The sequence below is a fragment of the Nicotiana tabacum genome, chromosome 7, assembly GCF_000715075.1.
Source record: "Nicotiana tabacum cultivar K326 chromosome 7, ASM71507v2, whole genome shotgun sequence".
Taxonomy (NCBI): Eukaryota; Viridiplantae; Streptophyta; class Magnoliopsida; order Solanales; family Solanaceae; genus Nicotiana; species Nicotiana tabacum.
In genome coordinates this window covers 177,084,435-177,111,056 of record NC_134086.1, presented here as the reverse complement: position 1 = coordinate 177,111,056, position 26,622 = coordinate 177,084,435, and the positions used below count along the sequence as shown (strand labels likewise).

At 35.6% G+C, this 26,622-nt stretch overlaps 2 protein-coding genes and 1 pseudogene across 2 annotated transcripts; all 3 read right to left on the bottom strand.

The window, feature by feature from the left end:
* Window positions 1–2,117: 2,117 nt before the first annotated feature.
* LOC107776593 (putative amidase At4g34880) lies at window positions 2,118–5,111 on the bottom strand. Its single transcript, XM_016596505.2, has 6 exons — window positions 4,577–5,111; window positions 4,183–4,500; window positions 3,638–3,852; window positions 3,309–3,551; window positions 2,595–2,793; window positions 2,118–2,515 (listed from the first exon to the last, which is right to left on the bottom strand). The coding sequence occupies exons 1-6, from the start codon at window positions 4,793–4,795 to the stop codon at window positions 2,162–2,164; spliced, it is 1,548 nt and encodes a 515-aa protein (XP_016451991.1). The 5' UTR covers window positions 4,796–5,111; the 3' UTR covers window positions 2,118–2,161.
* Window positions 5,112–5,227: 116 nt separating this feature from the next.
* On the bottom strand, window positions 5,228–14,612 carry LOC107776591 (putative amidase At4g34880; annotated as a pseudogene).
* Window positions 14,613–16,686: 2,074 nt separating this feature from the next.
* LOC107776590 (uncharacterized) lies at window positions 16,687–19,832 on the bottom strand. Its single transcript, XM_016596504.2, has 4 exons — window positions 19,577–19,832; window positions 18,898–19,031; window positions 18,319–18,629; window positions 16,687–17,260 (listed from the first exon to the last, which is right to left on the bottom strand). The coding sequence occupies exons 1-4, from the start codon at window positions 19,731–19,733 to the stop codon at window positions 16,909–16,911; spliced, it is 954 nt and encodes a 317-aa protein (XP_016451990.1). The 5' UTR covers window positions 19,734–19,832; the 3' UTR covers window positions 16,687–16,908.
* Window positions 19,833–26,622: the final 6,790 nt, after the last annotated feature.

The window sequence follows — 26,622 nt, the reverse complement described above, 5'->3', positions numbered from 1 at the left end:
TAAATTTGTACACGGTTTTAAAAATATGTGGATAGATTCAACACAAATAATCAATAATAAATAAACGAGTTAAAGACAAAATGAATGATCAAACCAATTATAATGTTAAGGCCCAACTCGAACTTAAATTGAACAGTAGTTTTGCTTTCGATCGAACCTTGGTTCGAAACTAATTGTGAATGAAAAACAGACAGTAAAGTAAGAACTTTGCAATAGCTAAAAAGCATAAAAATGAATTTGTATTGCCTTAATTCGCGCGTTACAATGTGTCTTCTTAAAAAAGAGTTTCCCCTTTGTATAGTAGGAGGGTTTCATCCTTAGTACAATTCTAAAAAGGGTAAAAAGAACTTCCTTTCTCGCCAATTACTTATCCGTATCGGGCGAGATCTGCGCCGTGATATCCGGTTGAGTACGGATATCACGACACTCTGTTAGTCATGCGCAACCGTTTGCCATATTTCCAAGGTCTTGGAGCTCGTTTTTAGGCCCGGGGAGCAGTGGCGGAGGCAGGATTACCGCCAAGGGGTTCAAAAAGGAAAAAGTTAAAAATGTTGTAACTAGTGGGAATAAAACCAATGACCTTACAAATGTTTTAAACCCCTTCACCACTAAGCTATTCTTATAGGCTATGTCAAATGAATTCAAAACATAATATATAGAGGTAAAAGACAGATTTTATCTTAGATATACCGTATAATTTTTCGACGAAAGGGGTTCGGGTGAACACCCTTCCGCCACCCTAAATCCGTCCCTGCCGGGAGTGTTGCTTCATCATGCCCGACGATAAGCACATCATACACCTGTTATAGACCTCGACATGAAAGGCTCCCAACCTCGATTTCAACTTTGTATGTCCGTAACCTTCTTCCGTCTTCCTCATCGGGAAATCGGGTAAGCATTGTTTCGGATTTTACCCGTATACACCTTCCATACTGAAATCATGATAGATAGGTGCTGGGTTTGAGAGGTCTGGTTTGAAAATTTTGACGAGGAAGAGTTGGTAAGTGTCGGTATTTAGTACATCAGTCATCAAAATGATACACCAACCACGAGAATCTCACGTAGTTATGGAGTTTGACAATATTTTCAAGAGTTCCAACTTCGGACGCAACGCAAATACATAATTTAGTTGATCAACGTACCTAATTTTTTTCACTTTTCTAATTCAAAAATCATAATTATAAAAATCATAATTATATTAGGTACGCAACGCAACGTACCTAATATGATTAAAAATCATATTTATAAATGAAAGATGTATAGACATCTGTATACATTTATGTTTTGTTTTTAGTGTGAATATCTTTTGTCATGATTTCTCGTTTTGGCAACATACATGTGAATAAACTATTTATCTTGAAAGTTCGAAAGCTTTTGCCAAGATGCTTAGGCCTGATGATCAAGGCTAAGGCTTCAATACCATAACCCTAAGACAGGCGGATTTAGAATTTTTATAACATGGGTGCATCATTAAAGAAAGGAGAGAAAAAAAGTATTTAAGTAATATTTGATCTCTGCTATTCTAGGTAAATAACTCAACATTCAATCAAGTGCTCTATTTTGCCTCTTTGGAGCATAGGTGCAACAAATAATATTAGACCAATTCTAAAAACAAATATGTACATAAAATACCTGTTTGGTGGAGAGATCATGAGTTCACTTGCCTCATATATTTGCCTATAAATCTGCCCCTACCACGATTATGGGTTTAATCCTTGCGTAACATGATAGAATAGTCAATGTATATTCTTCCACATTTTAGCTGTTATGTTTCTATTTTACACGTCTCTTAAATTATTATTAAGAGATGGTTTATTATGGTATGTAGTCAATATTTTTTCCTAAAAAAAACAACTAATACTAAATTGGGAAGAAAGTAATTAATTGTATCTTGATTTCCAAAAATGACAAGTATTTTAATTCAATTATTTTTTAGTAACCACGGCAGCTAAAATGTAAGTATTTATTATGGGTCTTCATTGCGTTCTCCAACAACAATAACAATAACATATTCAGTATTATTTTATATCGTAGGGTTTGGGTGTATACGCAAGACCTTACCCCTATGTTGTGAATGTGAGGAGGTAGGAGGTCTCCATTGCGTTCTCCAAAAAATAGAAAAGGTAAGTTTTCATTTTTATTTAGATGCTGTCATAATAAATCAGGGTAAAAATGTAGGAGGTTTTCTAACCAGGGTTGCTTGCTCAAAGCCGTAGGCAATTTCAATTAATTTAGGCTCAGACCCTTTCAACCCACTAAAACAAATGCCAATAGGCACCCCTTTGTCATATGCAGCAGGCACACTAATTGCTGGAAATCCACCAATTGCAACAACAGCAGCAACACCAGAATCAGCAGTTACCAATGCATCCAACTTATACTTTTTCATCAACTTTTGGAATCCATCTCTTGTTAATCTTGATAAATTCCTCAAAGCTTTCAATTCTGTTTCCCCAATTCCATTTGTTGCTTCAGCTGCCAAAAATATATCTTGACCAAATTCCTTGAGCATTTCCTGAAATAAATTAAGTTAAATTAGTTGCTAAGGTGATATAAATTGAATCTTGTAGATTATTTGATCATGGATAACGTACCAGTTCAGAATTGTTTTGATTGAAGATTATTATATCTGCTAAAGATCGAACAGGGGAATCAACTAGCTCTTGTAGATAAGCATTTAAGGCTATCTTCATTTCAGCCAATACTGCTGATGCTTCACCGCTCAGATTAAAGTCTAAAATTGTCTCAATGTTCGCTATGTTCACATTATCTATCAAGACTGCACCTTGTAGCCTGCATTTGAGGAAAACATCATAAAAGAAGGATTATTTTTATGTTTCCTTGGAAGACATGATTATTGAGGGGAAGCCTTGACGTAACTGGTAAAGTTGTTGTCATGTGACCAGGAGGTCATGGGTTTAAGCCATGAAAACAACATCTTGCCGAAATGCAGGGTAAGACTGCATATAATAGACCCTTGTGGTCCGGCCCTTCTTCAGACACCGCGCATAACGGGAGCTTAGTGTACCACCTGCCCCCTTGGAAGACATGATTATTGCTTCCAAATTAGATACTAAAGATAATTCAATTTCTATAGATTGATGGTGTAAATAATTTTCACTCTAGTTTAACCTGTTGTAGTTGGTTCCATGTCTTATGTCCCAAGAAATTAGTTTCACTTATTAGGAACAGTTACATGTAGTTATTTTTTCAGTGAATTAATTTTCTTACACTTAGTGTATAGAAATTTAACTCGCATGAGAAATTAGGAACTCCTAAAATGATGTCTTTCAGCAACAACAAAGTACCTGAGTGTTTGGAGATGTTTCTCAAAAGCTTGAGCCAAAGCAGGATTATCTGTGAAATTGAAGAATGGTTCCCTCACTATTCCCAATCTCTTGCCCTTGAGGCCATCTACTTTCAGAAATCGAGTATAACCACCAGGAGGGATTAATTTTTCTGCTGCACGAGTTGCAGCTGCATCATTGTGGTCAAAGCCTACAATAACATCAAGAACATGAACAGAATCCGCTACAGTTCTAGCAATTGGCCTGTCTAACCAAAGCATAAGACAAGTTAGTATTGGTATAATTAAGAATTATTAAATCAAATGGATATGAACTTAGATGTGATCTACCCAATGGAGTCTTGTCTGGGAGTAACTGGGATGACCCCAGCTCGGCTAGTGAGACCAACGGTTGGTTTGATGCCTACAACTGCATTAGAGCTGGCGGGGCATAAAATGGAACCACGGGTTTCTGTCCCTATTGATACAGATACCATGTTTGCTGCCACTGATATTGCTGATCCGCTACTGGAGCCACAAGGGTCTGCTGAGAGAACATAAGGATTCTGCATAGGAGTTGCGCACATATAACTGGTTTGGCATAGTAACTTAGGTTGCAAATTGAAGTAGCTATTAAAATGTGCTAAAGTAGTAGCTAGATACTAGTAGCAGTAAAAGGGCAGCCCGGGTCACTAAACTACCGCTATGCGCGGGGTTCGGGGAAGGGCCGAACCACAAGGGTCTATTGTACGCAGCCTTACCCTATATTTTTGCAAGAGGCTGTTTCCACTGCTCGAACCCGTGACCTCCTGGTCACATGACAACAACTTTACCAGTTACGTCAATGTTCCTATTAAAATGTGCTAAAGTAGTAGCTAAATACATGCATAACTTGCCTTTCCTTGTCCACCTCTGGGACTCCAGCCATTGGGTGCCGTTAGCGCCCTAGAATGAGCCCACTCACTAAGGCTAGCTTTGCCTAGTACAATTGCCCCTGATTTTCTCAGCTTTGTCACTACACCTGCGTCCCGTGGCACCACTGATCCCAGTAATGAAAAAGATCCAGCAGTTGTGTTAAGCTTATCTTTTGTTGCTATATTATCCTTAAGAAGTATTGGAATACCATGCAACATGGATAAAGAACATGACTTCGTAATTGCCTCGTTCCTCTCATTGTCGGCCTTCTCAGCTTCCAAGAGTGCGTCAGGATTTATCTGTAGAAGATACTATTAAATAAATAATTGTGTATTTTTTTAGCAGTTTGAACTTGGTAATACTTTTTCACATTACCTCTATAACAGCTTTAAGAACTGGATTAAGGCGTGAAATTTCTCCTATGTAGAACTCGACCAGCTGCCTCGACGTTAGATGGTTTTGGCTAAAAGCAAGCTGAAGATCAGTAATGCTAGCTTCTTTGATCGAGAATGCATGGCAGATATCAATTTGCGACCATCCCAAAAGAGATAATGCCGTTAGAATAAGAAATGCAAACAAGGAATAAACGTTCATAGTGCTAATTTTAGCCAAGATGCAGCATATCCCTAAAAGATGGATGTAACTGCACTTCACTCTCCAAATTTTTGATGATTCAGTGACTTTTCTATTTTGATACGAGTGAATTGGAAAATAAACAATTCTTGAATGATGTCAGGGATTAATCGAAAAATAAATATTTATAGAGTGCCAAGATATTTAATTCTTGTCACGGTACGTCTGCCGGCAGCATTCGGCAGTATTGAATTTTAAGGAATTTTCAATGTAAGATATCTGTTTGATCGACTTAGATCCTGTGCCTTATCCTTGTTGAGTTATTCAACAATAGGATAATTCAGTTATTAACATCCAACCTACTTAAGCTAATAATAAGACAGCTTTATAAGCGGCAACATCATATAGCTAGGCTGCTAGTATTCTAAAATAGACAATGGAATCTAGTCGTAATACAGAACGGGTAAAATAAGTAATTCACATATCACAAATTCACAATCCCTACATAATTATTCACTATATACCAATCTCTATATTACTTCATAAACAACCCTTGCATTACCATCCCTACATAACTAGAAAAGAATTTCTTTTAAGCTTAACTGGTCAAAGTTAGACAAATTCAAAGGATTTCAAAAAATAGCAAGCAAATAACATGGTACAATGCACCATTAGATGCACATGCAGCAGTAAGCAATGTTCTTTACTTTCTTTGATTCAAAATCTTCTCTATTTTTCAGGGCAAACAATATCAATGTGAAACAGTTGCTTTGCTTCCTTCACATTAAACTACGGAAGGAGGTCGCCGAACTTTGCTAGATTGTTCAACTTCGATTAGCTTTGGTTCAGTACCCTTCAACCCTCCAAAACAGATTCCAAAGGGCATGCCATCACTTTCATAGCCGGCTGGCACGGTTATTGCTGGGTAGCATCCTATTGCAAAAACAGGGGAGGCACGTGAACCAGGCGCGACCATTGCGTCTAGCTCATAGTCCTTCATCATTTTCTCAAATCCATTTCGTGAAAATTTACGCAATTTCTCCACAATTTTCTTCTCTTCCTCCCCGTATCCGTCAGTCTTCTCGGCTGCTATAAAGGTATGTTGGTCATACTCGGTATGTTTCTCCTGTAGTAAAAATGTCCATTGGATATTTTCAAATTACATAGATAAAAGTATATACAGCTCAAAAATCAAGCCACTATTTTTATTCCACCTCCATGTCACAGGGCAGGGAAAAGCTATTGCCTTTTACACCCAAAGCTCCCAAAAGTATCAAAAGGTTGGGGTCTTAGACATCAACTTTATGACACATATAGCCATTTCATTTGTTGAGTGAATTGCACCCCGTCTAGGAAGTAAGGGAACTGTCTTGACTGTGTTTGAAACTATCTTAGCCTTCGAGTAGATGAGCTAGACTACCCTATGTACTAATTTTGACACAATGCTAAAAAAATTCGCCGTTTTGGTATTTCCTCACATGGACAGAGGATGTTCTACTTAATCAAAACTAGTCTAAGGCAGAAATGAGATACTGTTTCTGGTTCTTGATATTACTTCATGTTGGTTTTACTTAATGCATAATGATCTTTACAGCAAAGCAATTTTACGTACCAACTCAGAGTTGCGCTCATTAAAAGCGATAATGTCAGCCAATGACCTGACAGGTGAAGTGATCAACTCTTTCAGGTATGCATTGATTGCCGTCTTGAATTCAACCATCATCACCAATGCTTCACCGCTGTGATTTGGATCCATAATCTCTTCACCATGCTCAGGTTGTCTACCAGAGTTGCTCCTTGTTGTCTTAAATTCCAACATAAGGTCCACCAAAAATAACAAAGCATCATAAGGTCCATCAGATAACTACAAGTGTTCTATAACCAGGAAAGCAAGTCATGCCTTCTTATTTTTCATTTGCAATTTTTGAAGATAAAATGTGACTTGAGGTTACAAAGCTTCATACCTTAGTAAATCCAGGTGATGCTCAAAAGCTGATTTTTCAATTTCTCCATGTATCATTTCCACAAATGGATGTCTGACAATGCCTATCCGCTTCCTTTTCAGACCATCTTCCCTGAGAAACTGCTTATAGCCACCCTCAGGAATATATTTAGCTGCTTCCCTGGTGACTTCGTCTCTTGGATCCACTCCAACAATTACATCAAGCAGGTAAACTGCATCAGTGACATTCCTGCATATAGGCCTGAAAAGCAAAAAAATATATATACATATTTATGTTTTATGGAGGTCTGATTCACATTGCTAAAATATCAGCATGTAAGTTTCTAAAAAATAATCTTAAACCAAATATTTGCCACGAAGATTAAGTGGAATCCTGATTAACACCCAACCTTTAGAAAACAAATGCTACAAATTAAATTAGGTTGAGCTAAATCTACATTTATATCAAACTAGATTACAAGTAGCATCAGATCAATAAAATACTTTTTTTTATATAACTTGCTGCTGTGATCTTCTGTTAGCTCACGAGAAACTTGAAAGCACTTCTTCTGATAAAGAACCTCTATTTAAGTCTGCTTCTTTAACATCATTGTCAACATCACTGAGACAGTAACACAACTTCTTCTTTAACTTGTGTTCAGTAATAATCAATTTAATTGAAAAACACTAACAAAAATACACTCACCCAATAGTGTCCCAGAGGGATGTCATTGGTATGATCCCAGCCCGACTTGTGAGCCCAACCGTAGGTTTCAGCCCTACAACTGAATTGTGATCTGCTGGACAGATGATGGAGCAGTGAGTCTCAGTCCCTAGAGAGACTGCCGCCATATTTGCAGCAACAGATATTGCACAGCCACTACTCGACCCACATGGGGATCCAGACGGGCAATAAGGATTCTACATTATATAAAAAGGTAAAAGTAATGTTTATAATGTTAAAAATTTGACACTTGGTCCCAGTAAGCTTGTACATGATAATATAATACTCTTTCTAGCTCTACAAATAAGATTTATTCAAATCTGTACAAGATAAGAAATTTTGAAGCATGAATTATTATCCAAACAAATAGCTCTATTGCATCATCCATATGCCACATTATATGCTGGTACTCTGCGCAAATTGCAATTTATCACAGAATATAGTCGTCATCCACTTTCAGAACTGTAACTTCTCTCTCCGTCTTTGTTTAATTGCAAGGAATATGTGACACAAATGACCAAAGAGTTTAAGTTATGTGCACTAACACTAACAGTACAAAAAAAATCATTCAGTCAGGTCACATATAAGGTCATTACAAGTAAATCTCTGTGATAAACATTAATTTGTAATAACTAACTTGGTCCCAGTAAGCTTGTACAAGATAAGAAATTTCGAAGCATGAATTGTTATCCAAACAAATAGCTCTATTGCATCATCCATATGCCACATCCTATGCTGGTAATCTGCGCAAATTGCAATCTATCACAAAATATAGTCGTCATCCGCATTCAGAACTGTAACTTCTCTCTCCGTCTCCCTTTTTTAAAACAATTGTTGCTTTCTTGTTTGTTTAATTGTAAGGAATATGTGACACAAATGACCAAAGAGTTTATGTTATGTGCACTAACACTGACAGTACAAAAAAAATCATACAGTCAGGTCACATATAAGGTCATTACAAGTAAATCTCTGTGATAAACATTAATTTGTAATAACTAACTTGCCATCACAGGTTAAATTATATTGACAGTCTGCTTGCGTACAGCAACAGGCAAGGTAAAATGTAGAGCAGCACGGTGTTTAGTGTTGAAATTGTCAAAAGTCCCACATCGGTGGGTGACAATTTGCCTTCTCATCTTCTTAAGACATTTGTATCTTCTCTCTTTAGTATTATTTCACTTGCATTTTGGAGTGGAATAAAATATTGGTTGTATCCGAGGAAGTAGGCAAAATTAGCCGAACCTCGTAAATTCTGGTGTTCCTTTTATTGTTGTCTTATTGTCTTATTTATTATTTAGGGACTGCCATAATTTTGGTATAGTAGTTGTGACTCATTCACACTATATACATTTGGCTTTCGCAACAATTGGTATCGGAACCAAGGTATTGTCTAAGTATGCTCTGTGGTTGCAGCATCGTCTGATCTTCTACATCAGAAAAGATTTATCTTGGTAACTGAGCCAAGGTTCTGACTGAATATGCTCTTTGGTTGCAGCTTAGTCTGATCTTCCACACCAGAAAGGAAATAATCTTGATTTGTGTCGCTATTAAATAATATTTGTGACAAAAATGGGAGACAATAAACAAGAAGAATCTACATCAAGTGTCAATAATACGTCATCGTTGCCATCTTCATTTATGACAAGAATTGTGTCAAATGCAAAATTTGCGATAGAAATTTTTGACGGGTCAAGACATTTTGGGATGTGGCAAGACGAGGTTCTAGATGTCCTTTTTCAACAAGGGTTAGATCTTGCCATTGAAGAAAAGAAACCAGATGTTATTGGAAAAGAAGATTAGAAAATTATCAACCGTATTACTTACGGTACCATTCGATCCTACCTTGCTAGAGAGCAGAAATATCCATACACAAAGGAAACTTCTGCAAGTAAATTATGGAAAGCACTGGAGGATATATTTTTGAAGAAAAATAGTCAAAATAAATTGTACATGAAGAAAAAACTGTTTCGCTTCACCTATGTTCCTGGTACCACAATGAATGAACATGTCACCAGTTTCAATAAGTTGGTCACAGATTTGCAAAATATGGATGCAACTTTTGATGATGGTGACTTGGCCTTGATATTGTTGGGGTCACTTCCTGATGAGTACGAGCATCTTGAAACTACTCTACTCCATGAAAATGACGAAGTTTCTCTCAGCGAAGTTTGTTCGGCCTTGTACAGCTATGAACAAAGAAAGGGAGAAAAACAAAAGGGCGGAGAAGGAAAAGCACTGGTTGTGAGGGGTCGTCCTCAAAATCAAACGAGGATAAAGAAGGGAAGATCCAAGTCAAGATCTAGATCCAGCAAAGATGAATGAGTTTTTTGTCGAGAAAAGAGGCACTGGAAGAAAGACTTTCCGAAGTTGAAAATAAAGCCAAACATAACAATGGAAAGGCCATTATGGATTCAAATGTAGCTGATTGTGATGATTCAGACTTCTCATTAGTTACAACAGAGTCGTCAACATCATCAGACATATGGTTGATGGACTCGGTTTGTAGTTATCATATGTGTCCCAACAGGGACTGGTTCGTGAATTTTCAAGAAGGAGAATATGGAGTCATCCACACAGCACACAACAACCCTCTTACCTCATATGGCATTGGTTCAATACGATTAAGGAACCATGATGGAATGATCAGAACATTAACAGATGTTCGATATGTACCGGGTTTGAAAAAGAATCTATCTTTGTGGGAGCTCTAGAATCAAAAGGGTTCAAAATCATTGCAGAAAATAAAGTGATGAGAATATGCTCTGGTGCACTAGTGGTAATGAAGGCCAATCGTAAGAACAATAATATGTACCGCTATCGTAGTAGTACAATTATTGGGACAGCGACAGTGACATCCAGTGACGACAAAGAGGCAGAAGCAGCCAGGCTATAGCACATGCGTTTAGGGCATGCTGGAGGAAAATCCCTGAAAACTCTATCAGATCAAGGATTGTTAAAAAGGAGTAAAGACTTGCAACTTGGAGTTTTGTGAGCATTATGTCAAAAGGGAAACAGACAAGGGTTAAATTTGGTACAGCGATCCATAATACTAACGGTATTTTGGATTATGTACACTCTGATGTTTGGGGTCCTTCCAAAACACCTTCATTGGGTGGGAAGCACTATTTTGTAACATTTGTTGATGATTTTTCCCGAAGAGTGTGGGTGTATACAATGAAGAGGAAAGATGAAATGTTGGGAATTTTTCTCAAATGGAAAACAATGGTGGACAATCAAACAGGCATGAGGATCAAGTGTATTCGCACAAACAATGGAGGTGAATACGAAAATGATCATTTCAATAAGGTTTGTGAAAATGATGGCATCGTCCGACACTTCACTATCAGACATACACCATAACAGAATGGAGTGGCAGAACGTATGAACCGGACCTTACTGGAGAAAGTACGGTGCATGTTGTCCAATGCTAGCTTGGGCTGAGGCAATATCATATGCATGCCACCTCATTAATCGTCTACCATCTGCTGCTACTGACGGCAAGACACCATTTGAAAAATGGTATGGAAAGCCTGCTGTAGATTATGACTTTTTGCACGTGTTTGGCTCAATTGCATATTATCATGTGACAGAGTCAAAATTGGATCCAAGGGCAAAGAAGGCTATTTTTACGAGGATTACTTCTGGAGTCCTATGACAAAGAAAGTAATATTCAGCACGGATGTTACCTTTGATGAATCTGCTATGGTAAATAAGGTAACAGAAGATACCAAACAAAATGAGGGTGCTTCTAAGCAGGTGGAGTTTGAGGGAAAATTTATTTTTCCTACACAAGAAGCAGATGAGGTAACAAATGAAGATTATCCTCTGGAAGAAGAGCCAGTAGAGAGGGAGATTCCAACTCAGGAACCTCAACAGCAACTTGAATCAATAGCAACCAGCAGGCCAAAAAGGACAATAACAAAACATGTTCGCCTTATAGAGACGGTTACTTGTGCCGCCTCAATTGTAGCTGATGATGTTCCTACAACTTATAAAGACACAGTCCAAAGTTCAGAAGAAGATAAGTGGAGGATTGCCATGAATGATGAAAAACAGTCCCTTCATCAGAATCATACATGGAGATTAGCCAATCTCCCGGGAAAGAAAGCAATTGGGTGCAAATGGGTATTTGCAAAGAAAGAAGGATTTCCTAACCAAAAAGATGTTCGCTACAAAGCAAGATTGGTGGCCAAAGGATATGCTCAAAATGAGGGAATTGATTACAATGAAGTGTTTTTTCCAGTTATAAAACATTCCTCCATTAGAATTATGTTGGCTTTGGTAGCACAGTTGGATTGGAACTAGTTCAAAGGGATGTAAAAACTGCGGTTTTACATGGAAACTTGGAGGAGGAAATCTACATGACTCAGCCAGAAGGATTCAAAGTTGATGGAAAGGAAAATATGGTGTGCAAACTTGAAAAATCGTTGTACGGATTGAAACAATCTTCTAGACAATGGTACAAACGATTTGACAAGTTTATGTTGCGGCAAAGGTACAAGAGAAGCAAGTACGATCATTGTGTGTATTTGCGCAAGATTAAAGATGGTTCCTTTATATATTTTCTCTTATATGTTGATGATATGTTGATAGCTTCCAAGAATTCGGAAGAAATTGATAAGTTGAAGATTCAACTGAAGAAGGAGTTCGAGATGAAGGATCTGGTGAGGCAAAGAAAATTCTTGGCATGGAGATAATAAGAGATAGACGTCCAAAGAAACTCTGTTTATCTCAGAAAGAATATTTGAAAAGAGTATTACAACGTTTTGGTATAGATGAAAAGACTAAGCTAGTTAGTACTCCACTTGCTCCCCATTTTAAGCTAAGTACTACTATGTCGCCAAAAGATGAAGCTGAACGAGAGTATATGTCAAAGGTACCATACGCAAATGTTGTTGGTAGCTTGATGTATGCAATGGTCTGTACGAGACCTGACATTTCACAAGTTGTTGGAGTTATTAGCAGATATATGCATAACCCAGGAAAGGAGCATTGGCAAGCTGTGAAGTGGATTCTACGGTATATTCGTAATACTGTAGATGTTGGGATAGTTTTTGAGCAGGAATGCAATCAGTCTGCAGTTGGATATTGCGACTCAGATTTTGCGGGTGACCTGGACAAACGAAGATCAACTACTGGTTATGTGTTTATTTTTGCAAAGGCACCAGATAGTTGGAAGTCTACTTAACAGTCAACGGTTGCTTTGTCTACAACAGAGGCAGAGTACATGGCTATTACAGAGGCTGTGAAGGAGGCAATTTGGCTTCAAGGTTGCTAAAGGAGCTTGGTATTGGACAAAAAAGTATCACAATTTTTTGTGATAGTCAAAGTGCTATTCAATTAGCGAAGAACCAAGTTTATCATGCAAGGACGAAGCACATTGATGTTCAGTATCATTTTGTACGAGAAATCATAGAAGAAGGTGGAGTCACGGTGAAGAAAATTCATACTACGGAGAATCCTGCTGATATGCAGACAAAAGTGGTGACTGCGGTCAAGTTTCAACATTGTTAGGATTTGATCAACATTGTTGAACACTAAAGATTGAAGATGAAGACACAATCAAAATTTGTTATTGAGAGAAAATTGAAGGTGTGAAATTTTGCTAAGGTGGAGATTTGTTTAAAATTGTCAAAAGTCCTTGGGTGACAATTTTGGATGGGAATTTTTTCCTATAAAAGGAGGCCTAATGTTTAGGATTAAGACACACCTCTCATTTGACTTCTCATCTTCTGAAGGCATTTGTATCTTCTCTCTTTAGTATTATTTCACTTGTATTTTGGAGTGGAATAAAATATTGGTTGTATCTGAGGAAGTAGGCAAAATTAGCCGAACCTCGTAAATTCTGGTGTTCCTTTTATTGTTGTCTTATTTATTATTTAGTGGCTGACATAATTTTGGTATAGTAGTTGTGACTCATACACACTATATACATTTGGCTTCCGCAACATTTAGCACTTATTTGGTATCTATTTTCATATCAAGGAAGAAGGGGAGCCTTGGCGTATCTGGTAAAGTTGTTGCCATGTGACCAGAAGGTCACGGGTTCGAGCCGTGGAAACAACCTCTTGCAGAAATGCAGGGTAATGCTGCGTACAATAGATCATTGTGGTCTGGCGCTTCCCGAACCCTACACATAGCGAGAGCTTAGTGCACCGGGTTGCCCTCTTATTTTCATAGTAAGGAAAGCTGATAAATTAATCTTATAATCTGGGAACAAAGATCAAATGACAAAACTAGAACAAGGCATGAATCTCTCAGCTCACAAGTAAAATCTCTATAAATGGAAACAGAGAAGCAACATATACATCAAATTGGTCAAATATGTATTTCTTTCGACCTTCTGAATAAAGAAAGATAAAAGGGGCAAAGAGTAACAAACCACTCCTTGTCCAGATCTAGCACACCAACCATTAGGAACTCCACTGAGAGAACGAAACTTATACCATTCAGTGAGACTCGCCTTCCCCAAAATAATAGCGCCTGCTTTCCTCAACTTCTCCACTACTCCAGCATCTCGTGGAACCTCAGATCCTAACAAAGCATAAGATCCAGCAGTAGTATTCAACTTATCTTTTGTCCCAAATGTGTCCTTAACAAGTACAGGAATTCCATGTAAATCCCCTAAAAAATTACCACCTTGATTAGTGATACTGCTACTTCTCTTTTTATCAGCCTCATCAGCTAAATTCTGAGCGTCCGGGTTAACCTCGATAATGCCGCGAAGCAGCGGATTTAGGGTTTCAATTTGGTGAAGGTAAAAGTCAACCAGCTTTCTTGCTGTAAGTTTGTTTTGTGCAAATGCTTGGTGGATTTCCTTAATGGTGATTTCTTCAATCTTGAAAGCCATTTCGCCTTCCATACTTTTTCTGATTGTAATTCAAGATAATTAGTGGAACTATGAGCTTATGAGTATTACTATTACGAGTTCTTTGATATATATGAGCTCCATTTCTTTTCTTTTTCTTTTTTCGTTTCTTCTGGGCAAAAGGTACCATGTGCATAACTTCGAAGCTACTGCATAGAGCCGATTGACTTGGGGGATGATTATCTTATACTCCTCCTTCTGCTTCAAATTATTTGTCAGTGTTTGCCCCTTAATAAAATATTCCCTCAGGTCCACTTTACAACAAGAGGCGGAGGTAGATGGTTGACTACGAATTGAACCCTAACTTTTCACCCACAAATTTATATGTAAAAATTCCTTAAAATTATAAAAATTAATGGGTTCAATGCTAATATCGAACTCATAAAATATAAATCATGGATTCCGCCTTTGTTTAAAACTTGTTTGGATGTTTGTTACGTGTTTGCTTTGATTTAATTGTTACTTAAATTCTTATTGTATCGTATCGTTAAATTTGTTGTTACATAACGATAAAAAAATTACTTTATGGAACGACAGATTTATTGTGGTCGCATAGTTCCCTTATTTTTTTCTCATCTTATCCTTCCTTATTATTAAATAATCATATTTTATCCTTTACTCTACCTTTTCATTGTATAATATTGCAAATTCATTCTTCATATTGTTGTTGCATCACACCATGAAACGACGAAAAGCAATACAATCTATCCAAACATTATATATATCAAAACGATACAGTGCAATACAATACTATATTATACGATACATAATGGAACGATACATAATAACCCTCCAAACAAGTCGTTAATTAATATTTTTAATTGTTGAATCCACCTTTTAGCATTAATTAAAGATATCCAAAAATAATAGTATTAATTAATCAGTTTTTTCATCTTCATCTCAATTAGTTAAGAGACAATCAAAACATATATACAGTTGAATCATTCTTTCATCTTCATGTTTACTATTTATATGATACATGGATAAATATTAAGATATTAAAATGAAGAAATAAATATAACAAAATGGTTTATAAACCCACTTTTCCCTTTCTCTGCCAGTGCCGGACTTGTTCCATTTTCAGAGTTTATTTTGCCTCTAAAAATGTAGTCCCTTTACATGTTTTGCGAAAATGTAAAATTGATTAGGAAGATCATCTCACAACGAGTATGAATATGATGTTTTCATTTTGTTTGTTAAATCCCGCTAACAAAAAAAAAATAAAATCATACCATGATGATTTTGAAAACAATCATTCGAAAATTTGGATAAAATGAAGTTTCACCATGAGTTTAGGCATGAAAAATAATTTTAAGGTTTTTTTTTTTATTTTCATTGAAGCAATCAAGTTAAAATAGCACGGGCTAGCCAGTTTTCGGACTGGTCATTCAAAAATAGTCAGCGTTTGTAAAGTCATTGAAAAATAACCACTATTTTGCTGCAACAGAGACCGGTCCAACATAATATACTGGAGATCGCTGCACCTGTATATGAACTTCAAGCATATTATGCTGGAAATCTAACACGCGGAAAGTTCCAGCATAATATACTGGAGATTGGAGCACCTGTGTATGAACTTCCAGCATATTATGTTGGATCGGTATATTATACTGGAACTCCAGTATATTTATGCTGGAACTCCATTATAATATGCTGGAGTTCCAGTATACTTATGCTGGAACTCCAGTATATTATGCTGGAGTATTTTTCGGATTTTGAAAAGTGTTTTCGTTCAAATTTATCTTTACATGAAAAGTGACTAAATTTCGATTACTTTTGAAACTGTGGCTATTTTTGAATGACCACTTGTAAATCTGGCTATTTTTGAATTTCTCCCAGCAATCAACTCTCATTTCGGAGTCAATATAAGAGTTTACAATAGGGCAGTCAAATTTTGCGTAAGCCCAAATGACCCGTTCAACCCACCCAAAGCTGGGATTGGGCTAGTTATTGACCTGTCTATTTATTGAACTTAGCTCATATTGACCCAACTGATCTCAACTCATTTAAAGTTTGGCTGATTTTTAGCCCAAATTCATCCATGAGTAACTTTGTCATAATATGTTAGAAATAATTTTTTTTGGTTGATCTGTTATGACCATATCAAAAGGAAAAAAAGTCTTATTTAGTATCTATACAATTCATAAGAAAATAACACATATTAAGAAGCTTGATAAGAGTTGGACGCGTTGGGTTATGACCCAAATTTTAGTCTATCTTGACCTAGCTCATCTTAGCCCAAGTAACTTTTAAGCGGTTCAAATGACCCACCCTATTATTGACTCAACTCATTTTGACCCGCCCAAATCGGCTCAACCCGCTCATTTGACACTTCGAGTTTACAAGGTAGATAAATGTAGAGCACATCCACAAGAATATAATCAGTAACATCAATAAATTAAAATATGGTATACTCCAAAATACTACAGTAAGAAATACAGAGCAAATGTACGAACAGTATACACCAAACGTCGTATTCTTATCCATGCAATGGAGCAATAACGTAACGTGCAGTATAGCTAAACATAGTATAACGTGATTAGCTCAACTATATATTAAGAAAAGTATACAAGGAAGACAAATTAATTAAACCAAATTAATCACTTGCAAGGATTGAACTTGCACGTGGCATTCCAATTGCCAGAATTAGCCCTCATAAAATTCAAAGCTGTGTGCAAAACATGTTGAGTAGATCCCATTAATGCCCAATTCATATGCTGAATTACACCCAATGGATGATAAGGAAACTGCACACTGTTATAAGAATTCAAAAGTGCAGTTGTTCCTTCTCTTAGCAAAGTCTTATAAGGTTCTCCTCTGCCTTTCATTCCTTCCCATAATGTTATATCAGTTCCATATTTTCTAGCAGCAATTAGACCAAATACAACTCCTACTTTTGAATCTGGTGTCACTACTTTCCAGTAGCATCTGTATTTTGGCATCATCCAGTTCCTGCAGTACAAAATGATGCCATTGTTTTACGTACAAAATTTCTTTTTCTGATCTCAACACGTAAATGGTATTCCTAGCCATGTTTGACTAGCATCCACCGACACTGGAAAAAACTTATAGCAAGTAGTAGTTACAGAAGTGCACAAAATAAGGGTCCATATGTACAAACCAATAAAAACAGTTCCTTTTTAACTAATTAAGGGCTCATTTGGTATGAGGGATAATGAATAATTAGTTCCGGGACTAAATTTAGGAAGAATTTATGCCATGTTTGGTTGGTAAAAAATTGCAATATAATTAATTCCGAGATTAGTTATCCTGCGATTGTAGTATTTTTTTTATCCTTGTAGAAAGGTAGAATAACTAATCTCGAAATAATTAATCCTGAAATAATTTCTTTTCGACCAAACGACCCTAAGAGGAGCCAAAAGGAATGGTCTTTAAAGAAAGCAGATAGTAGAAGTAGGTTAGTCAGATACTAACTGCTGCAGTACTAATTTAGGGTGTGAGCTTATGTTCAGTAGTAAGGAAATCATTTTCTGAAAAATGTTTTCTGGAAATGACTTATTTGCTGAAATATATTTCCTGAAAAATGTTTTCTGGTGTTCGATTGGAGGCTAAACATCAATATCAATATTAGTAAATTGATGGTGCGTCTGAAATTTATTAGTACTAAATATTAATTACAATAATGTCTGGAAATTAAGTGATATAAAGTAAAGATTGAAATAATTGTAATTGAAAATGACTCCCATCTAATTTCTCCCTTTTTGCGGAACTTTTTTTTAAGAAAATATTTTCTAGAAACCAAACACCACCACTCATTTTCATGGAAAAGGAAATTCCCAAAAGATATTTTTTGCTATACAGTCAGACCTTTCTATAACATTATCTTTATATAAAAGTCTAAGTTTTTTGTGGAATTGATTTTTATGTTATGTTATATAATATATGTCATCTATAACAACACTTGTTTGACTGTACCAAACAAAGACCTCAATAAGAGATTGACATATGTATAGAATTTTAATGCCACGAATGTAATTATAGATACTTACTGGTGTGGGCAAGCTGAGGCTTCCAAATAAGGGAAAGGAGGCATTGGGGGTAAGTGAGGCATTGGAGGAGTAGGTGGTAGTGGTGGCAATGGAGGTATGGAAGGGGAAACAGGGTTGGGATGTGGTTGTGGTTGTGGTTGTGGATATGAAGAAGATTTTGGACAGAAAGACATAGGATCTGCTGGCTGAGAAATCAAAGGATCAACTATGTACATTTCCATATCAAACATCCTAAACATTAATCTTGGTGATTTCCCTTGACCTCCTCCTGTCCCACATCCTCTTGTCCCTTGCTCACTACTACCCGTAACCTGTGCAACAACAATGTCGAGTCATTTAAGCTCATCTCATTTCAAGAAAAAAAGGGCAGCCCGGTGCACTAAGCTCTCGCTATGCGCGGGGTCCGAGAAAGGACCAGACCACAAGGGTCTATTGTATGCAGCCTTACCCTGCATTTCTACAAGAGGTTGTTTCCACGGCTTGAACCTGTGACCTCCTGGTCACATAACAACAACTTTACCAGTTACGTAAAGGCTCCTCTTCAAGATTATGCAAAATATAAAAGTTGTCTATATTAACCTGTGCAACACAACCACTCAAATCTGGAGTACCATCGAATCTCATGGCAAAGTTTCCTAGCCAATTTGTTGTTTCTTCTCTCCATGTTGTCATTTGCCCATTGTTATCTGGGCATGCCATTGCTACATTTATTCCTGCACATAAATTTGGCACTCAAAACCTTAACTAACAATGGTAATAAGAAGCATTTAGATCACAGAATCTCTTTTCGAGTAAAATCAAGATTCAAGACTAAAAGGGAGCTTTGACACAATGGAAATATTTGTCACCATATAACCAAGAGGCCACAGATTTAAGTCGTGAAAACAACATTTTTCATAAATATAAGATAAAGCTACATATAATAGACTTGATGTGGCCCGACCCTTTCCAGCACCTGTACTGCCCTTATAATCAAGATTCAAGGATATCAAGAAGCAGGACAAACATTGGAATTTGGACGAGAAATACCAAAAACTAACAACAACAACAACCAGTATAATCCCACAAGTGGGTCTTGGGAGGGTAGTGTATACGCAGACCTTATCTTTACCCTGGGGCTAGAGAAGTTGTTTTCAATAGACCCTCGGCACAAGAAGATGAAATGCAAAAATACCAAAAAACTAAGTTGATTCTAATTAATGTCATATGTGAACTCAAAAAGAAATTAAAAGAATTACCACAATATAGGTTTAGTTACCGTTTAGAGGATAATCAAAAAGAGAGACTTGGCCATCTTTGCATTGGTCACAGAAGACAGTGCCAGAGACCATTGCATAACCATGAATTCCACGAATGAATGCTGCTGCTGTAACAATTAGAAAAGCTGTAAAATAAAGCTTTTGGGACCAATCCATGATTTTTTTTTAGTTACTGAGAATGAGGGAAGAGAAAGAGACTTAAGTAGTAAAGCCAGTGGTTGGTTTTGAGTTCAATCTTGAATGTGAATAAAAAGCACTGATATGGTGGTAGAAGAATTTATGAAGCTTGGCTATACAGCAACACTCAACTGTCTCCATTAATGAGGTTTTGAAAAAAAAGGTTCTTGAAAAAGTATTTGGATCGGTACGGGTAAAAAATCATTATGATCCAGCTTTTTATTAGACAAACTAAAGCAATTTATTGCATTCACCAGCCTCTCATTTTGCTATACTGTTGTACCTTGGACTTATTATAGATACCACATAGCCATAGACATATTTGCAATTTGCAAAATTATACTCTTTTAGAAACTTGACTCGTGAGTTATGACCACTTAAATATCCTTCAAATTAACGTATGCAAGTGTTTAAGGTTCTTAATTATTTTTAAGGTTTTGGCTGAGAGACCTACCAATTTTTAATGTGCTGAATGTTCTTGTGTTTTTTTCTTTCTCTTTTTTCTTGCATACAGTTCTAATGACATATTTTAGGTGCATTAATTAAGCTTATGGAAATGTCATAGTAAATGATTGTTTGTTGTTATGCATCTGCAGTTATATTTCATATCATGCATATGGCAGGGAGGAAGGTAGTTGCGATGCAAAGAGAACGTGGCAACCTGGAAACCAAGTTTACAGAGGACTTTGTGCTTTTACAAAATCCTGCATTCAGATATGATCAGTTTAAGTTTTATGTACTTTTTTCTTTCTTTCTTTTTTCTTAGCTCGGTGCACTAAGCTCCTGCTCTGCGCGGGATCGGAGCAGACCCTTGGATGCAATCTTACCCTGTATTTCTGTAAGAGGTTATTTCAACAGCTCGAATTCGTGACTTCCTGGTCACATGACAGAATCGGGTTGCTTGTAAGATAATAATAATAACAATATTAATAAGAATGACACAGGAAGGAGAGGAGCATTTTTTTTTTAATTTGCAAGTCATCACTAAATTACATACCTCACAGTTGGTGGTAGTTTTGAGATAAGTATGTGATTAGGGGTGTGCATTCGATTTATCGATTCGATTTTGACCCTTATCGATAATTACTTATCAATTATCGATTTGTACATATGTTTATCGTTATCATTTCAATAAGGTTTCGATTTTTTCGATTTCGATTTATCGATTTTTGGGGCTTATCGATTCGGTTATCGATCACTCCAATAAGAAAATTTGCGTGATTCCACGGAAAGTATTATCGCTATAAACACGCCTAACTAATATGGACAAAAAGAAGCTTAAATAAGACGAATACCGTTTATAACATAAAAATTGTGTCAACAAGCACATGCAACGAAACTAAAGTAAGGGATCAAATGTATGCTTCTAACACTCAAACGGTATAAAAAAAAATACATCATCACAGCTAATTCTGTTTTTCATTAATTTGAACTTCATTCCCTTGAGCTTTAAATATGATCATTCCTTAAATGTGGTAGAAGAAATAATAGGGTTAGGGACAGGGGGTAAAGGGAAGGGTATTATAGAATAAGGGTAAAAAAAAAAATTAAATTTTTTTTTTTGTCATTTTAGTATATCTTATCGGTTTATCGATAAACCAATAACCGAAGAGGACAAAATCGAAATCGAAATCGATAACTCGATAAGGAAAATTTCGAAATCGAAATCTGTAAATCGATAAACCGATAACAAATAATCGATTCGATTTATCGATAAACAGATTCGAATGTACACCGGTATGTGACTAAATATTAGAAATTTTTTAATATTTTAACTAACAAAAGTTAAAGTAAGATATCTTTACACAAATAGTCTGCCGAATTCAATGTTTGCTGTTTTTAGTCGATATATATAGAGATTATACACGATTAAATACATATTACATGTTGAGTGTGAATAAGTCATCTTTTTTCAAAAAACAACTCAGCTCTAATTTCAGCATTATTGTGGATATCCAAACATAGCAAAAACCACGAATCATGTCTCATGTGACAAGAGAATTGCTCTTAAGAAATTGAATAGCACAAATGGAAAACTAAAGGTGGTCGCATATTACAGCTATATATGAATGTCAAATTGACAAAAAAAACAGAAAGAGTAAATATTCCATAAGAACAGACAACTTCTTGTTGAGTAATACAGTTTATAGTTGAGCGTTGACAATCAGAGCAAAAAGCAGCATCACTTTTGAGTTATAAAGTGATTGTTGATGTGAATGTAGTAATTATAGCCATACAACCACGTTTGCCTGAAATTAAATAAAATAAAATAGAAATTGAAGAAGACCGCCTATTTATTTCTGAAATTCTTTAATTTTCTACAAGTGATAACGTGGCAAAAACTCGATGGTGATGGATATATTAGATAGCCGTCCGAGTCATGTGGAGCATTCATAAATATCATTTGCCAAAAAAAAATAAAAAATTGTGCTGTTGTAATATCATGAAAGAGTAATATGCACTGTTATCATAGTAATGTATTTAAAGTGTCAACACATAAGAAAAGGCTAATGTATCTTTGAAGCTAAAATTCAAAAGATGAATACAAAATGGATAAAATTCAATGTCTTAGACCCACTTTAAAAGACTAGATGTGAAAAGAACAAGATATGATTGTTCTTTGCATTGTATTGTTACGTTAGTTTTGGTGGCAGAACATCTAAAACATTTACACGCTGACTTGCTTGAATTTCAATCCTCTAAAGTAAAAATTAGAATTCTAGTAGCATTGAGCCAAGACATTATTTCTGTCATTATTTAACTACTATGAGAGCTTCGAACTGAAATTTATGATTTTTCAGAATTAAGTGATCTCTTGATATTTTCATGTACAGATAACTTCAACATACAAGTGACATACTGCTAAGGATGTGGGGGGAAAAGGGGGTCAAAGATGGCATTAAACAGAAAGGTCGAAAATAAAGCAGAAGACACTTACCATTTCCTGCGTTCTGGTCAACATAAGTAAAGGCAAAGTTTTCTTTAATTCGTCAATATTTTTGAGCAATTTCTCATTCTCAATATTGCCATTTGTTATTTCAACATCTAAAGTTGCGATTCACATCAAACTCCAACTCAAAACAACCAAAGGGTTTGAAATGAAACACCCATTGTTGTATTTTTTACCAAGCATACACAATTTAAAGTTCTTTCAGAGTTGTTGGTAAATAGAGTCATGGTATTTCAAGCTGTTTACACTTAAAACAGCAGCCTGGACGAAAAAGATAGAAGAGGCTATAAGAGCTATTGACATTATTATATCACTAATGAAGAATACAACAAAAATAAAGCAGAAATGATATCAAGATATATAGAAGATAGAAACGTAATTAACAGGAAGAGAGTTAGTAGATGATCAAGAAGCTCTCCCACAAAAGCTGTTGTTGAACTTTCCAAAGCTTTGTTTTTTCTTATTTAAGCTATGAACTTCATTCTGTAATACCTCCTTGTCTGTGAGCAAAGTGCATATGTCATCATTATTTTTCACAGAAAGTTCATTTGAAAGGCACGAGCGACGACATGAATTTATATCTGCAAAAGTCAGTGCTAAAGTTTACTAACAGTTGTCTTGAGATATGAAATTTGCTAACAAAAAGATGTTGCCCCATATTAGAGATATAAAACTCTTCGTTTGCATTTTCACACATAAAAGTGTTACATAGTTTAAGAATAGGACCTTCTGTTATTGATACTTATAAGTATCTCGTCGTGCCTCCTTCGTAGACAACAAATCTTTTCATCCAAATGTTTAGGAGAGGTCTCTGAATCAGCTAAAAACAAAGACACGAACTGAGAGAAAATTATAAAAGCAGTGTGAATAAAAGTTCATCACCAGTTCACCACTATTAAACACCCCAGAAAAAGTTTTCTGTATGTGTTTCATGTGTTTATTTTTATAGTTCTAAATTTAGTTTTAAGCTCATATTTAGGGTAGTAAATTAGAGGATCGTAATATATATATATATATATATATATATATATATATATATATATATATATAAAAGAATCTGAAAGCAAGTAATTTGACAGCTGAACACAAAAAATGAATTACCAAAAAAAAAAAAAAAACACATCCAAGATCAAAACAAGCTTGCCTAGAATATCTGCGTTCAATAATAATATCCTGATTGATCTGCAGAATGTAGAAAACAGAGTTAAAAGGAGGATCTATGAAAATATTCATGATGACTTTTATATTGTTGAAGCAGAATCAAGTAAAACTTTCCAAAAATATTAGTAGATGAATAGCATAACTGATGTACATACACGTATTGATAATGATTGAAGGAGCATACCAATTTATATTTGATAACTTAAGTGAACTTGGTAAAACCATATCTCAAGAAGGTTGCCCAAGATTAAGTAAGTACATGTCACTTCCATTAAAATTTCAGATGTAAGCCATTTCTTCTCAGAAAAAGCATGAAATTGTATCTCGTAAAGAACTCGTAGTATAGAGAGCATATACGAACAGGAAAACTCCATCAAGATGATAACACTATCGATGAATACGTTAGCCAACTTATTCAATCAGAAGACCTTTTTTTTAAATCAAGTTACAATCAGAGAACTCTTAGTGTCCTCTTAGTTTATTGGAAGATTATACTTCTAACTCCTTCGCTCACTTTTCTTTATTACCTGTACAAGACCTTTTAGTTGGCTAGTTTGTATCTTTGTGTCAAAGGCATAAGCTTTACTGATTGATCTTTTTCAATACAGTCAAATTCGTCCATAACTTGCACTAATCATGCGAATTATGCAGAACATTTATTTGCTAAATGAAAATGTTAAGACCACTTAACAATTGTCATCTAATATTTTTCTACAATACAAATAGAAAGAAGGCAGGTAGAAATAACATCTTCAGTATCTTATGCCACAGTTTAGTTTCTAGCAAGTCGGAACACTATCTGAAAATAAAAGCAACAACTAAGTTTATTTCTGGCCATTAAGAAACCATTGAGCTTGGAAAGTAGGTAAAGAACCCCATTCGATGTTTCAAATTCTACAGGGTTAATTTTATACTTCAAAATTTGCTCTCCAATAATATTTTTTGCAGTCCTGTAAGTAACTTGTTTATACAAAATAGTTTAGCACAAGCTAGTTACCTATTCAAGATACTTTTTAAGAAATGAAGAGTACGTTGTCCAAATAAGGACACGTGCTCAAGCAATTTATTGAGTCGGTCCAACTTCAGCAACACATAGAGAAAATAATTATATATACACATAACTAAGCAATTTTAAAAATACAGGTTAAACATGTAACTGAATAAGTACACGGTCAATATTCGGACAGTAAATCCAAACAAAAAATTTCAGGAAGTAATTGCTGCAGGCTTTGAGAATCTTGCTCGACCAATGGACGAATAACAGTGTCCAAATAGTATAAAATAAAATCTATTAGTTGTTTTCAAAGGTGTTGTTTGTGTAAAATAGAAATGTAATCTCTTTCGGAGATAAAGGTGTAGAAGTGACTTTTTTATTGCAAGTGTAGTTATAACAATAACTCTAATTCTTGCTCTAAAAGCAGAAATATCAGTACCTCCAAGCGTGGAAGAAGACATTTTTATCAAACTTCTTGTTGTTACTAAGAAGTATGAACCTTCAATATTTCTTCCCTTCTTCTTATATCAGACAGTCCAAGTGTTACCTAGTGTATTACAAAACAAATGTAATACCAATTAGTGAAATATATCCTGGAAACTGTGATCTTTTTACTTAAAAAAAGGTTTTGAAATTTTAAAATCAAAAACTCATTTCTTTACCTGCCTATCAAATCTTCCAGGTCTAAGCAAAGTTTGGTCAAGAATTTCAGACCTATTAGTAGGAGCAATCACAACGACTCTAGTATTTCCAGCGAAACTATCCATTTCGGTGACAACTTTATTAAGTGTCTGCTCTCATCAGTTACTTCATCAATAACAGTTCCTCTCTGCCTCCCAACTCCGCCAATCTCATTAATAAATATTTAAAAAGGTGAATTGTTTTGCCTTGTTCAATAAATCCCTTGCTTTAGATGTAACAAAATAAAATTTATAACATGAAGGGTGTACATTAGCGTGCTCTCTTAAACTTACAAGTTAGCATGTCTGGATATGGATATGCAGTCTATATGCAGTTCTCATCAACTCCAATTGTCGAGTAGTCAAAGCACTTTCAACTTCCATACACTTCACTATTTGCGATTCAATCTCTCTCATTGTAAGGTACTTAGTTTATACATTGCCATTCACCTAAGACATACAAACACACAGAGACATACACACATATACATGTATATATACGCATACGCATATGAAAAACACAGTGAATGAGATAAAACTGCGTGAAAACACCTGATAAAGCATATCCTTGAGCGAAACTGACAAAGAAGTGCAGCTGAGTGTTCCATTGCTTCAGTTTTTGTTCCTTCCTTTATGTTTAAGAGATGACACGGGAGAATCTGTAAGCTACAGGGTTCACGATTTTTGGAGATTCAAAATCTTCATTTACAACTAATGCACAAGAAAGGTCAATTTGCACACACGTACAATCTGTTGGTACTGATCCTGCATATTTAGAATTTTTTCCTGTATAGTATTTGATTTCAAGTATGCAAAAAAGATCAATTGCACTTATTTCAAGAAGACAAAGGAATGATATGCGGAGAATATTATAGAATTTTTTAATTAAGCTAAAAGAGATCAGTTGCACCTATTTAGGAAGCTCGTTAATGGAAATTCAGTTTTAGTAATCAATAAATATCAAAGTTGCAAGTGAAGATACACGCATAAGTATAGAATATTCAGCAAAAGTCTACTCTTGTAAAGAGCTAACCATATCAGCAAAACTGAAAATCTATGAGCTATAAACCTAGAGCAGTACCA